Source organism: Tympanuchus pallidicinctus, unplaced genomic scaffold, assembly GCF_026119805.1.
Source record: "Tympanuchus pallidicinctus isolate F22 unplaced genomic scaffold, pur_lepc_1.0 scaffold6, whole genome shotgun sequence".
NCBI lineage: Eukaryota > Metazoa > Chordata > Aves > Galliformes > Phasianidae > Tympanuchus > Tympanuchus pallidicinctus.
In genome coordinates, this window is record NW_026294780.1 from 9,089,728 (window position 1) to 9,106,877 (window position 17,150).

General features: G+C 37.8%; 1 protein-coding gene across 3 annotated transcripts in view; it reads right to left on the reverse strand.

Annotated features, from left to right (window-relative positions):
• MGAT4A (alpha-1,3-mannosyl-glycoprotein 4-beta-N-acetylglucosaminyltransferase A) overlaps positions 1–17,150 on the reverse strand; it is a 77,534-nt gene that overhangs the window by 45,475 nt on the left and 14,909 nt on the right. For 2 of the 3 annotated variants that reach the window (XM_052705706.1, XM_052705708.1), the window contains exon 3: positions 2,365–2,532. In XM_052705706.1, the coding sequence (XP_052561666.1) occupies positions 2,365–2,532 (168 nt within the window). The remainder of the gene's footprint in view (positions 1–2,364; positions 2,533–17,150) is intronic. The other variant, XM_052705709.1, reaches the window with a different exon arrangement.

Here is a 17,150-nt window from a genome sequence, read left to right on the forward strand (position 1 = left end):
CAGGCACGCACACATTGCAGGTAGGTTGAAATATTACTATCAATCAGTGATCCCTGCATTTTACTCAGCAAGAGGCACAAGCACACGTAATACAAATGGGTTTCAGTTTGATCAAGCGTGTGGTGGGCAATGAGAGGCAGAGCTAGCACTGCGCCGTGCCCTTCCCTCCACAGCATTCAGTTGTCACCTATGCAGTCTCTGCTCAATATACATGCAATCAACTCACGAAAAATTTCACTAGAAGTCACATCATAATGTTAAAAGTGTACGACCTTGTGGGGCCACATCACTAGCTGTTCAGAGCCACGTGTGGCCCACAGGCCATGGTTTGGAAATGCCTCATTTACAGTATTTCTTGTTCTTTCTAGAGTACACTGCCTCTCAGGACGTCCACGTGGTCCTCACAAAGCTGTCAAGTGCAATTTTCCCTGCTGTGTTGTGCGTTAATTTTCTTACATCATGTGCGAAAACAAGTCTCATTCCAAGCAAGCACTGTGACAGCACATGGACCCTTACAAGCACTACAATATCAAGTTGTCAGAAACTGGAGTCGAGGTTCCCAAGAAAATCTGAGTTGTGCTGGAATGGTTAAAGTAATGCCATCAACATCACTACTCTCAGATTCTGAGCATAACTTCAGTAAAAAAAAAAAACAAAACAACAGAAGATCTGGATGTTGATAAATTTTTTTTGTTTGGTGGGCTGTTTTGTTCTTTTGGTTTTTGTAGGAAGGGTATGAAACTAAATTCCTGACATCTTCTAAGCTTGAAAATGCCTTTGCAAATAGATATCTTCAGCAGAGATGCTACTTTTGATAGATTCCAGTAAAAATAAGCTTCACATTTTCTGCAGTTTCACTTCAACTGCAAAAGCTGGACTAAAAATTTCCTCAAAATGTGACAGCTTTTTGTATGAATGAGTAACAATTTATAGAAAGCAATCTGAAATTGTTTCAAATTCAAAGACAGCAAACGGTATGAAGTATATGTGTACTGAAGTACATTAAACTTAGTAATATCTATTTAATCCTACATTGTAAGAACAAAAGCTCAGGAATTCAGACATCAGCTGACTTAAAATCATGGCTCCACAAGGGGAAAAATACAACAACAACAACAAAAAAAACCCACTGGATGCTAGGATGCTCCATAGGCAGTTGGGTTAAACATTAAAAACATGTACCAGTAACTTCAGTTGCATCAGGAAAGAATAACTCTCTACACTGCTTATAATAAAGCTGACTCATTTTTAGAAATAAATTAATCACAAATCCAATATTAAGTTTATACAACTTCCTCTATAGTTATTAACAAAAAAAGGATACACACGTAACAGGAAGACAGGACTTACAAGACAAGTCCATACTGTTTTTGGAGACTCGGGGAACTACAAAGGTTCAGGCTATACAGTGCATGAGCAATTCCTGCCAATATCAGAACAAAGTCTGATATTATTATAACCATTGTATAATTATAGTTCTAAAAATTAAAAAAAAAAAAAGGTAAAACTATAGAAACTGGTAAGTCATAGCACAAATGCAACTAGGTAACAGATTTAAAATTCTTTATCCAATGCTTTGATTTGCAAAAAAAAATCTTCAGGCTTTTTTTTCCTCCTCATTAGGCCAGTACTAGTGATATTTGTGCAAATTAAGAAATCAAACCTCTGCCCCAAAACACTTATTTTGCTATTCACTTTCAACCTAAAAAAAATATCAGAGAAAGTAAAGCAATTATGACATGATTTTAAAAGGTACCTTCAATAATCTGAGTAGCCAGAAGTTGCTCCCTTATATTGCCAAACACAGCTCTTAGTAAACTCTAGAGTTTACTGAACAGATTTTATCAGATTCAGAAATGGATTTAGAAAATATGCAAGACTCTACTACTGTATTTAATCTATTGTTGATTAAAAGGTACATTCTGCAAATTGCAACCAATACTTCAGATATCTTCTATGCTTTTTTAAATAACCCAGCAGATTTTTAAACTTTTTTTTAATTGCTTCAAGCTCATCCTTTTCTCAGCATGCTTGCTCATCTTTCCCCTCAAGCTCTATTTAAAAAGTGAGGTGAGTTGTTGTCAAAATATCCCAAACTATGTATGGCATATGTATTAAGTCCCAAAAGTCCTTAGAGTGAAGAGTGGCTGGCTCATTAGGAATAGAAATTGAAAAAAAAGAACAAACAAACAAACAAAAAAAAGCACACCAAATGCAGCCAGCAGATACAATTCATTTCATGGATTCGTTATTCATACTGCTGAACTGTTTCACTCCGCTTTCTTGGTATTAATTTCTCACTCTACAGTAACAAAGATGTTCATAGTCCAGAGTTATAAAAAATACCTCAATCACATTATGTACCTGAAAAATTATTCAGTGCATTCTTACTTCCATTCGTTTCTGCTACAGCACGCCTGAATTGCTCCAAGATAGCATTCAGCTCAGAAGAGCGTTGCAGGGTCCGATGCTCAGCGATACGAAGACGTTCCTTCAAAGCATGAAATTCCCGTTGATATGCAATCAACTTTTCTAGAGAGAAAAAAGATGATGTAGGTTATTTTGGGCAACAAATACCTACAGAGAGCTCTAACAAGGGACAGAGACTGCTCAGCATCTGAACCACAGCCATCAAGGACACAACCCAGCACAATCCTACCCAAGTACTTACACGAGATACAGATGGAAGAGTGAACAACAGTAGACAAGGATGCCAGGCCAGCACTGAGGGGTGTATGCTCCTCACCACAGCCTCCACTACTCAGCATCATAAGACCACTCTGAATCCTTTTTTTTTGTTTTTTTTTTTGAGCAGATGCCCCCAAACCCCATCTTTTAAGAAGTCTAATGGCAGCAGAGCTTTAAAAAAGCACAGGTTATGTCTTTTGAAAGCCTTCTCTGTATACTTGCACAGAATTATCAAGGTTGGAAAAGACCTACAACATCATCCAGTCCAAACACCCACCAATAGTTCTCACTAAACCATGCCTGCAACACAAAATCCAAACGTTCCTTGAACACCTCCAGGCTCGGTGACTCCACCACCTCCCTGGCAGCCCATTCCAGTGCCTGACCACTCTTTCAGAAAAGCAGTATTTCCTAACGTCAAGCCTAAATCTCCCCTGGTGCAGCTTGAAGCCATTCCCTCTACTACTATCACCAGCTACACGAGAGAAGAGGCCGACCCCCAGCTCACTACAGCCTCCCTTCAGGTAGTTATAGAAGCAATGAGGTCTCCCCTGAGCCTCCTCTTCTCCAGGCTGAACATTCCCAGCTCCCTCAGCCGCTCCCCATAAGTCCTGTGTTCCAGACCCCTCACCAGCTTTGTCACACTCCTTTGAACACGTTCCAGGGCCTCAATGTCTTTCTTGCAGTGAGGGGCCCAAAATTGCACACAGTACTCGAGGTCTGGCCTCACCAGAGCTGAGTACAGGGGGACAATCACTGCCCTGCTCCTGCTGGCAATGCTGTTTCTGACGCAAGAATGACTGAAATAAATGCATGTCTCCTTTAAAAGGGGACCAAAAAGGAAGAAGGAAATACCAAAGCTCGCTTGTTCATTTCTTGATTATGCTCTTGCCACCCACAGTAAGCATCCCTGCTCTGTGCATCTCTGTTTCATCTTACTTATCATTTCCCCAGATCTTCTTTCTGCTTACTATCATCACTGTCCTTCAGCCAATCTACAGCTACTGGAGTACTTTATGCAAGTTTCTCACCATCACTCTTCCTACCACATACTTATAACCTGTAGACATATTTGTTACCTATTGATTCTTAGTTTTTAGTACTGTGGTGGTAACAAAGAAGCTTTAAAAGCAATTTCTATCTCTTCCTGTAGTTGTATTACCGGATTGCATGGAATAATGAAAGAATTACAGCTTTCCATTTCCTCCAACTTCTTTCAATTCACTTTTTGTTTTGTAGTTGGGATGTACTGTTCTGTTTTTAAAGCATTATTAGGTAAAATGGCCTGCATTTAAAAGATGGAAAAATAAAAATATAGGTTCCTACTTCTCAAAAAAACATTTCTCTTGCCAGACTTCTTTTTTCATTAAAACCAAATGGTTATTGCCTTTGCACCAACAAACCCAGAACACAGTAATGCTGGCACACAATACAATGCTAGGCAAACCACACTGAGACAACTTCCAGACTGCTGTTTGAAATGGGATTTGTTGCTTTAGTCAGCAACACTGAAATGGACAGGAAGGTTTTCTGGAGTTTCTGGCAAGAAGGACATTCTTACTTACCAATGATACTTCCCCCCCCCTCCAAAATAAAAAAAAATTAAAAATCAAAGATTGCTTGGAGCCATGCCTACAAGTTACAGTAATGTTACAGAACATTTTAACATCTAAACAAAAATGTATTTCATTAGACTAGATGCCACACTCAAGCACGTGACTGCTATCACTCCCCAAAATGAATGATTGCAAGTTACCTAGATCCTTGATAATTTTCGTCTATACAGGGAAGAAAAGAACCAAAGCAAATGCAAGGTTTTATTAAGGGTTCCCATAGCGGTAGATAGGCTCAGAAGCAGCCTGCACTGAGACCATTAGGTCTCCCTTGTCATCTTTCTCTATGGTACAAGATAGCAGACAACCATTAGCAATTATACTCTTCCTACTTCTTCTTAACATAGGAATTTCTCTCTGTGGCAGAGTCTGCATTCCTCCAGGGGAAACAAAGAGAAGCCTATGGTTCAGATGAGCGCCTCAATGTGAATTCACAGCCTCCCATATTGAAAGACAAATTCTTGGCAGAGGTCAGTGCTCTTTGTACACTTACGACAAGGTAACATCATGCTCAGTGCTCTGATTATTCTGGTGCTCTGAGGAACAGTAGAGTTCAGGGGGAGCAAGTTGCATAGGAATGTGACAAACAGTGGAAAAAGGCAATACTTCCTGCACTTCCAACAAGGAGAATCCGTACTGCACAACCAGAAATATTTGACTCCTAAGCTCAGTTTGTACATAGAAATCAAGATTTTTCTACTCTCTAATTCATGCAGGTAGTGAGAAAATGGCAGTTACAGGACTCCCGTAATTTCACAGCAAACTGAAACTCTCAGTCATAAAACCATAAGTAACATTGAAGCCAAGTGAAAAAGAACTTTCATCCTATGAATAAATGAAAACCATAAATTTGAATTAAGAACTATCAATAAAAATCCCTGTGGAGATTTTTCCTCTCACTGTGGAGAGGATCCCTCACTGTGGAGAGGATACTTTCACAGAAGATAGTTGTTAAAACATCTTTAACTTACAATTTATATGTAAAAAAAAAAAAAAAAAAAAAAAAAAAGGGGAGGAGGAAATAACTCATTTTCTCTTTAATGAGATTAAAAATAATACATGCCAAAGTTGACCTGAGGGAACAGCATGAAGCTGCGTCAGCAGGGAAAGGTTAGGTTAGGGATTAGGAAAAGGTTCTTCACCAGAAAGTGGTGGGCATGGAACAGGATGTGCAGGGCCCCAAGTGCCGGTGTTCAAGGAGTGTTCAGATACCACTTTCCTACACAGAGTTTGAATTCTGGGTAGACCTCTGCCAAGCCTGGAGTTGGACTCGATGGTCCTCTGTGGGTCCAACTTGGGGTATTCTATGTTTCTGTGATTCTATGGTATTAACTCTTCTTTTCATGACATTCTATAGCAGTTCTTGAACAACGATTATTGAGAATGTAGGTTCCTAACTGTGGTACTTTGAAACTGTTCCCAATAGAAGATTTATCCAGTAGTTCAGTTCTGGGGCTTCAAATGAGCACTACTGGTACTACATTTATATTACTTCAGACCTCAAAAGTGAACGACTTTAAGAAATACTCATTCATTGGTCCAAAGTAGTCAGCTTCTCACAACCACTTTAACCAGACACATCTGGGTTAAGGAGACTGCTCTAAAAGATACATGAACTCCTGAAAGTCATCCTTTAAAAATACATAACTGGGTTTTGTTAGGCCACGATATTATTCAACCAAAAATGCTAAAAATAAGTATAGTCATATTTTAAGTCCACTAACCTGCAAGCATTTTGCTGGTTACTCATGTAAAATCAAGCAAAAATTGTTGTTTGCAAGAACTGAGGCCATTTGAAATACCTATATCTCTAAGACTACAAGAGATTTATTTTTCTTTTCATATACTTGGATATTAATGCGTTGTTTCTTGTTCTAGTATCATATTACTGTTCTATAATACTGTTACCTGTATTCAGAAATAAAATAAATTTCTGACTACTTAGCAGTTTTTTTTAAAAGGAGTTATAATTTTATCATACTTGAATACAAAATGCTGATCAACTACTCAAATACTTACTTAAAATAAACAACAACATAAAAAAATACAAGGACCACAACAACAGCAACATCAAATTTGACCTTATACTACAAAGCACTTGTAAAAAAGAAAATGTCTCTTCCAGTTCAATAATAGTGGTCATTGCCTCTGCCTGACTAGAAAAGTGAATGTCCCTTAAGGCAGTAGGAGCTCCTAAATACTCAAAATCTGAAAGAAAAGCAGTGTCCCTCAGGGGTCAGTACCAGTGCTCTCTAATATTTTCATCAATGACATTGACGGTGTGATCAAGTGCACCCTCCACAAGTTTGCAGATGACACTGTATAATAAACTGTATAATAATAATATAATAATAATAATATAATATAAGCTGTATAATGCAGCTGACACATCCTAGGGACAAGATGCCACCCAGACAGACCTGGGCAGGCTGAGCAGTGGGCCCAGGTGAACATCAAGAGGTTCAATAAATCCAAGTGAAAGGTCTTACACCTGGGTCATGGCAACTCCTGCTATCAGTACAAGCTGGGGGATGTAAGGATGGAGCACAGGCCTGCTGGAAAGCGCTTGGAGGTACTGGTGAATGGCAAGCTGGACATGAGCCAGCAACGTGTTCCCACAGCCCAGAAAGCCAAGCGGATCCTGGGCTGCGTCAAAAGTGTAGTCAGCAGGGTGAGGGAAGTGATCCTGCCTCTGCTCTGTGCTGACTAGGCATCACCTGGAGTACTGTGTCTGGGTGTGGAGTCCTCAGTACAAGAGAGATGTGGACCTGGTGGAGCATGTCCAGAGGAAGGCACAAAAACAGTCTTAGGGATGGAACACCTCTCCTTTGAGGATGGGCTGAGAGAGCTCTGAGGAGATTTGAGAGTAGTCTCTCAGTATCTAAAGGGAGGCTATGAGAATGAAGGGGATGGACATTTTTTTTATTTTTATTTATATATATATTTTTTGCACGTTAGGCACTGGCACAGATTGCACAGAGAGATGGTGGATACTCTGTCCCTGGAGACATCCAAGGTCAGGCTGCACACGGCTCTGAGCAACTTGATCCAGCCATAGGTGTCCATATTCATTTCAGAGATGCTGAAATTCAAATTCCAATTCAAAAGCTTCTATGGTTCTATGAAAATAACTGCATCAAATGACACTCTTAAGTACTTAGGTATGAGCCTCCAAAACTAATATCAAGGCCTTATTTTTATTAAAACTTTGACTTAGTTCAACTTTGGTGTTTATTTCCTCTCTCCAAAATATGAAATCATTTGAAATCTTGTTTCCTCGGTTTACATTGATATCATTAATATCTTTCCATCAAAAAATTTGGACTCCGAGAGGAAGATGTGTTACTGTGTTATGCAGAAGTCTCATTTGTATTGTAAAGCTCACTTCTTCCCTCACGAGGAAAAGGAAATCAAAATTTGCAAATGACTGCAGAAGCTTATCTGGAAATTGAAGGCAGTCTTCCTGAAATGTTTATGTATAATATTTACAAGTATCATACAAAAGAAGTCAATGGTGTAGTATTCAAATCACATTTGATCATTTAATGTTTTATTGTTCAAAGGTTTCTCTAAAACTTGAAGAAACTGAATTGATCTTCTGTCAAAAAGAATAAAACTACTTTTTCCATAGCTCCTATGTTGAAAAGAGAAATACTGAACATGAAATCATGGAAGTCTCAGAGATCAGCAGTTACTGTCACAAAAAATATATTTGTGCTTCCACAACATTATCAATGACTTTTCTTCTGCTGAAACGCAGGATAATTTAACAAAACAGAGGAAGGGATTCAGACAGTAAGTTACTGGCTTTACATAGCTCATGGAAGAACCCCAAAACATATCTGATCTCTAAAAAATAAAACATCCCTCTTCAACAGCAATGGTAGCAAACGTCGAAGATAAACGTCTCAAAAATTTCAGCATGATCAATTTTATTTTAGAATGATGAACTTCTTGTTTCAGTGCAAAACACTGTATTTTTCCATACTTTGCTTTGGAAGTCAAAAGGATCAAACAAACAAAACCAACCAGCCTTCATGGTTTAAGTAAGAACAGTCTTCTTAAGAAATTACTTGAGAACTGAAAGCATTAATTCTCTTTTTCTTTTCAACTCTGGTACTTTCAGCAAAACCCCAGAAGCTGAAATCTAAATATTTAAGCTGGCTTGATGCTGTGCGTTTCTTGGAAAATTAACACTATGTCAACTCATTCAGTAGTTTGTATTCTCTATTTTTTTTCTCCTCTCGTTACAAGATGTTCTCCTAAATATGCAAGCCTAGAATTTAGACAGGCTCACTTGAAAGATGATGCTGTATTTTGAATATTAAAATTTCAAGTCAAATTGATTCTGCCAACTCTGAAGGTTTGCAAGTTTTTTACCTGAGACGAAATTTCAATTCTCAACCTGCTCTTACTTCTCTGGGTTCTTTACGACTCTCCTATTAAACTCCTGCGAGAAGTCACCCACAAAGACTACACTACTCTAAGTAACTAGCTCAATCCATTCTCCTTTTTACTACACTCTTGATTACATCATTTAATTTACTTTGAAGATTTAGACAGTTCATTAGCCAAGTTTTAAACCAGATGTCAAGTTTCTGAACTCATCATGGAATTGCTGAATATCTTAGCATAAATCTAGTTTATTAGTCTTTGGTTTCTTACTACAATTTGTACACTTCAACATGATTTTTAACAGCAAAGAGAGCTCTCCCTTAGATGCTTTAAACAAAGGTATCAAAGTAAAGGAATAAAGAAAAATATCCTACAGTTTGAATTTACAAAAGCATTTTGTGGATCACCTCAGCACAACTAAAATAGCATAAGTAGTCTGGACCGTGGGTAAATTACCTTTACTGGCAGAATATTCAGTGTATAGTAATTCCAAATGTAAAACATACTGAGCAACAAGATGGTAAAAACATCCTGAAAACACAGCTTAGCAATTCTATGGATATTCAGTTTCAGTGCTATTAAATTAATCATCAACAGTTCTTAGGTTTGGGGGGCTTTTTTGGTTTGGTTTTGTGTGTGTGTGTGTGTGTGTGTGTTTTGTTGTTGTTTTTTGCTTATGTTAGTTTTCATATTTAAAAAAAATTCCTAAAAATGTTAGCAAGAAAACTGCTTTGGGTGCACTTTTACACTGTCAGAGTGAAGCACAGACATCTATGAAATAAGCAAAATCCTGCTATGTCTGCCTATTTGTTTTCCATAAGCCACTCAAAAAAAGAAACAGAGATGGGTAAGCATCAAAGAAAGAACCTAGGAAACTTCCAATTATAGCACACACTTGAAAACTGAACACATGAAAACTGAACAGGATTCTTGATCAAGACATGGGTATTATTAAAGCAACAATCACTGAAAAACACTCAACTCACTGTTCAGATGTCTCAAGGACTGCTTGGATCCATCAACCATGTTGCAGATACACTTAAATATTGCCAGGAGCATGCAAATATAAGACAGCCTTGATCTTTCTGTTAAAGCTGACTGATACAAAAATTCAGATTTTGTTCACTTATCTTTGACAGTAGCAAAAGATACACACACAGACACACATATATGTGTACATACACAAATATACACACAAAATAGTGTATCAGAGAATGGAGATAGAAGCACTACGAAAATTAGATGTTTGGTGACCCCCTGGAGGTATCTCTTCCAAGAAACAAGCAAAGAAGCACACGAAGTAAAAGGGGATTTTGCATTGCCAAAATCTCTGCAAAGTCTGACTCCATCTAGCCTTCAACAGAGATGCTATAATAGTCTGGTACTCTCTAGTAAAAGCTGCACGACTGCATAAGAACAAAATAAGCGTGGGTGCTGGGTAACAGGTTACCTCTTCTTGTCCTTCGGTCATTTTTTTCATTTATTTTTTTCCCCTTTTTGCAGGGGACCAGGAAGGGCAAGACTGGAGAAGACAGAATTGATAATTGCCTTAAAACCCTTACAACCCCCAAGAGTGTTTCAGCAAGTGTGTTAGTGCTGTTGCTCTTCCTCAAAGAGAAACATTTGCTGGCTGCTAAAGGGAACACAATCTACAGCATAAAAATCATCGTGAAAGCTTCGTAGGCCATTATTTGTCTTATCAATCAAGCAGGTTTACAAATATGTTAAATCACAGGCCATTTCCACAACTGGAAATAGAACAGATTGAACTAAGGTGACTGTATTGAAAAAAAAAAAGAAAAGAAAAAAGCAAGCTGTAATTTACCGAAGAGCTCTGTGGTGGTACAGCTGCATGTCTCCAAAGGCAGATGCATCGGACAACAACAGAAAGAAAAATCACAAAAAGCTTTATGACCTTTCCATATCAACAGCAGGCAGTTGAGTCTTCCTACAATCTGCAGTCAGATAGACATCAAGAGTAACGGATCTGCCACCCAGAGAAAAGAGCCAGCCACAGGCCTGGCATGCATAAAAGAAAGCAAGACAAGCACAGAAAGCTTGGTTTTGCTACACTGTGGGCCTGATTTATATTTCCTGCTCTTACCAAACTGAACTCTTGAAACCTCACAGCCTCTTTGTTCACTAAATGGGAACAGGAAGAATGACTGCCTTCTGACACAGCAACAAAAGGCTCCGGTTGGCAACAAAGCATTGCACGCAAATATTCAATTAGTAAAAACAAGCAAAAGCAAGAACAGCTACCTGGTGCAGCAGGATCCTCCCTCTGTCCAAGAGGGGGATATTCTAAATATTATTCAAATGAATAGCATCTCACTGACAATGGTACTAAAATCACCAGCAGTTAAGTTTATGGCCCATCCTTAGTGATAACACTTTCAGTTTTCACTTCCAGCCTTGGGCTCCTGCTCATTAGCTCCTCACAAATAAGCAGAACAATCTCAACAACCTAAAACTTTCAGCTGAATTGCTACAAATTAAAGGTTTCACAGCAAATGTTTCATGTTCTCTGAGTGCACTCTTTAGACTCTGTGAGAATACACTGTAGTAAATGCTAATTCAGGCACTTCAGTACTTAGTTAATTTACAACTCACTTCTTCCATTAAAAATGGGGAACAAAAATAAAACTCAGATAATTGCCATGCCAGTAGTAAGTATAATAGGAATGTATGAAGCTTGCAACAAGAATTATCAATATACAGGTTGATACAAACTAGAAGGCTTAATGGAGAGTTTCCACAATGAGATTTATATAGAGCCAGTAGGCATGTTACTCCTCAGTGAATTAGAACCTGGAACTGACTGCCATGTTGACAATCTGGCACTTCTATTACAAGAAAGTCTCTTCATTTCTATTATAAAAGATGTAGGAATAACTTCCGCAATTCCCCCAAAATTAGCTCAAATGCTTTACAGGATTCACAAAATCATGGTATTAAGTGCATCAGTATCCACTGTGTGGTGACAATACCTGCACTTCACTGCCACAGGGAGGCATGCAGCACGTACTTCCTTTAGACTATGCTTGATCTGTAACATCCAAGTACGTTATAAGCTATCATATTTGTAGTATCATTTGATCGAGTAGTCCTCTTTGCTCCTCATACACAAATACTCTTTTAAATTGAAATCCTGCTATGCTAATGCATGGCAGACAAAATTACTTTTCATGTCAGTCAAAAAAAAAGAAAGACTGAATTCAAACAAAACTCTTCTTGTTACACCAACATTTATTTTGATTATGAATTTTCTACATTATCTCAAAACTGGCAAAGGCCAGATTTCTTACTTTCATAGAATGGTTTTGGTTGGAGGGGACCTTAGAGGTCATCGAACTCCAACTCCTGCCATGGGCAGGGCTGCCCCCCACCAGCTCAGGCTGCCCAGGGTCCCATCCAACCTGGCCTTGAGCACCTCCAAGGATGGGGCACCACAGCTTCTCTGGGCAGCTGTGCCAACGCCTCACTGCCCTCTGAGTAAAGATTTTTTTTCTTAACAGCCAGCCTAAATTTCTCCTTTTAATTTAAAGCCATTCCCCCTTGTCCTATTACTATCAGACTGTGTAAAAATACAGCCTCTCTTCTGCATGAAACCTCTCTTCTGGAAGGCCACAGTGAACATGTCCTGAATCCTTCTCTTCTCCAAGCTGAACAAGTCAATTTCCCAGTCCTTTCTTCATAAGAGAGGTATCCAGCTCTATGATCATCTCTGTGGCCCTGCTGTGCACCAGGGTCCAACAGCCCCACATCCTTCTTGTGCTGGGAGCTCCAAGCCTGGACAAAGTATTTTGGGTGGGTTTTGCAAAGTTTTGCAAAATACAATTACTTACTATCTGTGGTACCAAAATCCCGCTCTCACTGACATTGTACAGCCATCCAAAACCCAAGAAATATCCAAGAAACACACAGTGGCATTGGCTGAGGAAAATATGAGCCATAGCTTTCACTGCTCTTTAGAAGTCTGGACTCCAGAGCTCAGAAGATACTCATGAATCACACTCAAGTGCCACTCTCTCAAATGTTTGGCTGAGGAATCAAACCAGTCACACGGGTATGGCCGAGAAGCTCTGTCCGCACACAAAAGAGGTTGCAGAATCCAACCGTGCCAACTTGCTTATAAAAATGGCAAAATATCATCACAATCTCATATAATGGTCAGGGATTACAACCGTGCCAACTTGCTTATAAAAATGGCAAAATATCATCACAATCTGATATAATGGTCAGGGATTAAAAACCGAGTATAGATACAAATCATATTTGTACCCAATAATGTCAGATTAACTGATGACCTAAGAAAGTCTTAAAAAAAAAAAAAAAAAGCCCCAAAAATTAAAAATTAAAGTGTGTTTATAAAGTAATTTTTGATCTTCTGTCTTGAAACTTTCTAAAATCTGCAGCATTATGTCCTTGAAATGTTACAATATATTATCATGGATGACTACTCCCTACGAGCTAATTAGCTTCCTTGTTCCTAACGTGAAATGAAAGCCTTTTATAAGCAAGTTATGATGAGTTACAGAATCTGAGGCAGAAAAGTAATCAACCATGCAAATACAGAATAAGGCAGCACACTGTAAATGCTAAGAACAGATATGCTATAAATATAAGCTGTTAAGAAAATTGCTCAAGGTCGAATTTTATCAGTCCTATTTGAATGCTGTCCTGCGGGCCTTTTCAGTTAAGAGTTTGTGGCCATACCTACATCTGAACGTTCTGTTATTCTGACAGAATTAGAGATTACATAATTGTTTTTAAAATACATAATAATTCATGATTTATGTAACAGTCTTGTACAAAGATTTCAGAAAAAAACAAGAGGTCAATCATTCTCTTATCTCTAAGTCTTGTTATCCAAACTGACAGTCCATTTCAGCAATCTTGTATTTCAATCTAGCAAAACAACCAGGCAGAATTACTGTTTATTTCCCTTGCTTCCCACACAGAAGTGTATTTATTAGGACTGGAAGTATTTAAAAATACGCTTATTCAAGTAACTTGCCCTGCAAAGAGTAGCTTGTTTTCCAGTGCAGCTTTTCCTAACATAAAATAAATAACTCAAGAATTCTAATTACTTAACTTCTTCGCTGCAACTTGTTCACATATTGCACTCTGGGATCTGTATAAACAAATTATGGTTTTTTGTTCTTTCTGATTTTAATGCACTAGCACAAGTCTGAAATGTTTGCTTTGAAAATTTCAGGGCCTGATCCAATCAACAGCCGGATACTTTTGTTTAAACATTCCTTTCAGCAGGAGCTGGCATTGCTTTTACTAAAATTTTTAAAGCAACCTGAATATAATCATTTGTAATATCAGCCAGCAAAACCTTGTTACTTTGAAGTGCAAATTTCAGAATCAACTTACTCGTAAGCATTCTTTTGACGAAGAAACCCTACTTTCTCAGAAATGCCACTCATACAAAGCAGAGAAGCAACAGAGCAAAACAGCTGAGGCTCTTGAATCTGCTTCTCTCCTTTTTTTTTTTTTAATCAGCCCAACTAGAATTGTAACAGTTAATGAAAGGTTTATGCTTGGGGGTATTTTAAAAGCTGGATAGAACAGCTAAGAAGAGTTTTAAATGTCTCCTTCTCATTGCCTCTGTATATAAATCATTAAAAGCAGAAAGATCCATTTAGGATATTTCCCATACAGGTGTAAAAACTTCTATGACACCAGTCTACACTCCGACAGAGGGTCTGACATTATTTTAAACACAAGGAATAGAAAGAATAATGTATCAGAAATCCAGACTCCCACAACTAAAAGAGGTCAAGTCAGCAGAAGCATATGGTATTCTGTCTGTGCATTGGCTTCAGACAATAAGGATAATTAAACACATGATTTGTCTGAGAAGAGCTACTGACAACACAGGAGCTGGGCTTCTTTTAAATAGAAAGAATAATAAGCTACAGCAATGGCAAAAAATATATATTCACATTTGCAATTGCTTTGTCCTGACCTAAATGCTAACCTAACTAATTTAGTCTTCCTTGCCTAGTAAACAACACAGCCCAGGTCTTCAAGGACAAATATAATCCTCAGAGCTTTTTAGATTCCAACTTTTATGTTGTTGTTTTTGGTTTGTTTTTGTTTAACTTCTCGTGCTCAGAAGCACTGTCAACTCAGTCATTTCTTCTTTAAAGGGAAGGTCTCTGAAATCATATGCTAAATCAGTCCCACAAGAAGTAATCAGTGTTTAACACATCTCTGACCTATGCAGAAACAGCAAGAATAAATAGGAACTTCACATATTCTATTCCCAAAAGCAAAGCAGATCAAGAAAAAAAAAATATCAAATTTCTGCTGTAGATACACTCAACACAAAATGTTCATTTTAAGAAATTAATAAAAGAGCTCAGGTGAGCACGTAATCCAAAGATTTTGTGTAATTTGGATATTAATTCTTTACAGTGTCTGAAGAAAAGCATCATCTTTAAACAACCTTCACAAAAACCCTACTTCTTCTCTCTGCACAAGACTCCAAGTGTGGCTTTGTAACAATCTGTGAGATACTTAATGTTGATATTACAATACAACCCCTAAAATTAACCCTGGTGCAGCACTGCCAATTCTCACCTGATTAAAAGAAGAGACACCTCTTTCACCTGAAGTACACAGAGAGATCTGCTGAGAGTGTAAACAAGAGTAACTACTGTCCTTCAGGTAAATCAACCCCTCTCAGTTAGCTTTACTACATGTGATCATCTGTGACATCTCATGTTCCTCCTCGGAACTCAATCACCTGTATTGTCAGCTCCTTTTGATGAACAAGTACATCACTCTGTGTTCTATAATACTCAAGAACACATTCTACTGAGAGGTCTCAAGTTCCTGGAGTGTTGTTGTTTTGGTTCTAAATACATATAACATACGGATACGTAATAAATACCTAGTTTTTCTCTACATACCTTCTTATAAAGGTATTGAAGTTCCAATTTAATTTACTAAACACAGCGTTCTCTAACACAGTTGAATTAATGAAACCGGAGTTATTGACTTTCCTTGTAATGGTCTTGACTGGAAAAGGGATTTGAAAGAGGAAAAAAAGCAGTCTTCACAAAGTTCACAGTGAAAACATTTTGTTGTGCCTTTATTATCCAAACCAGTGTGCACAAACAGGAAACCAATTTTCTAAATCGATTAGGATCAGAGAAAGCTTGACTGCCACTCACACCTTGTAACAACAGCCAGTCATTAACTGAGTCTACATTTATTTATTTTTTTTAAATCCTTTTGCATACAGTTAACTGTATTTTAAAATTAGATAGATTGAGTTTTAGTCAAAGGTTATACATTACTTGCTATATTTATAATGTAACACATATTGGAAATCTCAAAAAAAAAAAATAAAAAAATCAACACCACCTAATCTGAAATGAGTTTGCTTTTCCCTTTTCCAGCTCTGGTTGCATGAGTAAATTGTGCTGTTAACAGCACCACACCATTAACTACACAGCTGGAGCCAAAGCCACAGCCAGTGCCTCCCATGGTGCCCAGAGCTGAGGGACAACCCAATTCAAAGGATGAAATCAAAGATCCTTGGTTAAGAACTGAGAATAAGGTGCAAGTCCTCTTTGTTCTGGAATATCCATATGTTTTAAATAACTATAATTAGGAGAATATTGATGACAGACTTAAATACTACTTAGTGGGAGCACTACAATACACACAGATGAGGTTCTACTTGGAAAAACACAGAATCAGGTACCCAGGCTTAGAGATGATAATCACACTAACCGCTCCGCAACTGTGAGCACTGATGTAGCTCAAGCCTATAATTATGGCATTAGAGCAATTAAAAATTCAACCCTAGCTGGACTCTCAGAATCAGTCTAACCTCAATTCTATCGTGGAATCAATGCAGGTTTTGTTTGTTGGGGTTTTTTTTGCCATTATTTCACAGACTTAACTTCCATATGATTAAAAACAAAATAAGCACAAGGTTGAAACTCCTGGTGGGGCAGAAGGAATGTATTCAATTTTATGTCATCTGCAAACACCAGAATACATAATGTATTGCAACAGATCAGAATGTCAACTGTGGCAAATGAAACTGTAAACACAAGGTTAGAGAAGATGCTACCTGGTTTCTAGTTATACTTGATTAAAGCCATTGGAATGAATTTCTTGAATAAGAAGCAGAAAGATTGTGCTTTTCACAAAAAAAAAAAAAAAAAAAAGTCACCAAAATATTCAATAAAGAAAATCAACATTTTGGTTTAACTCTCCCAAACCTATTTATTAATTATTATATGTTAATTATTTTTAACTATTTTTCCATCACACTACCGTCTCTCAGTATTATTCAACATTAGTTTGTGATGCTACAATGCCCCAGGGAACTGTGGCTCCTTTTGTACTTCAAATGAGTAAAGGATTTGAGTACAATTCAGCTTCCATATTGGTCTCTTCTAAAACCAAGAAACAAAGATT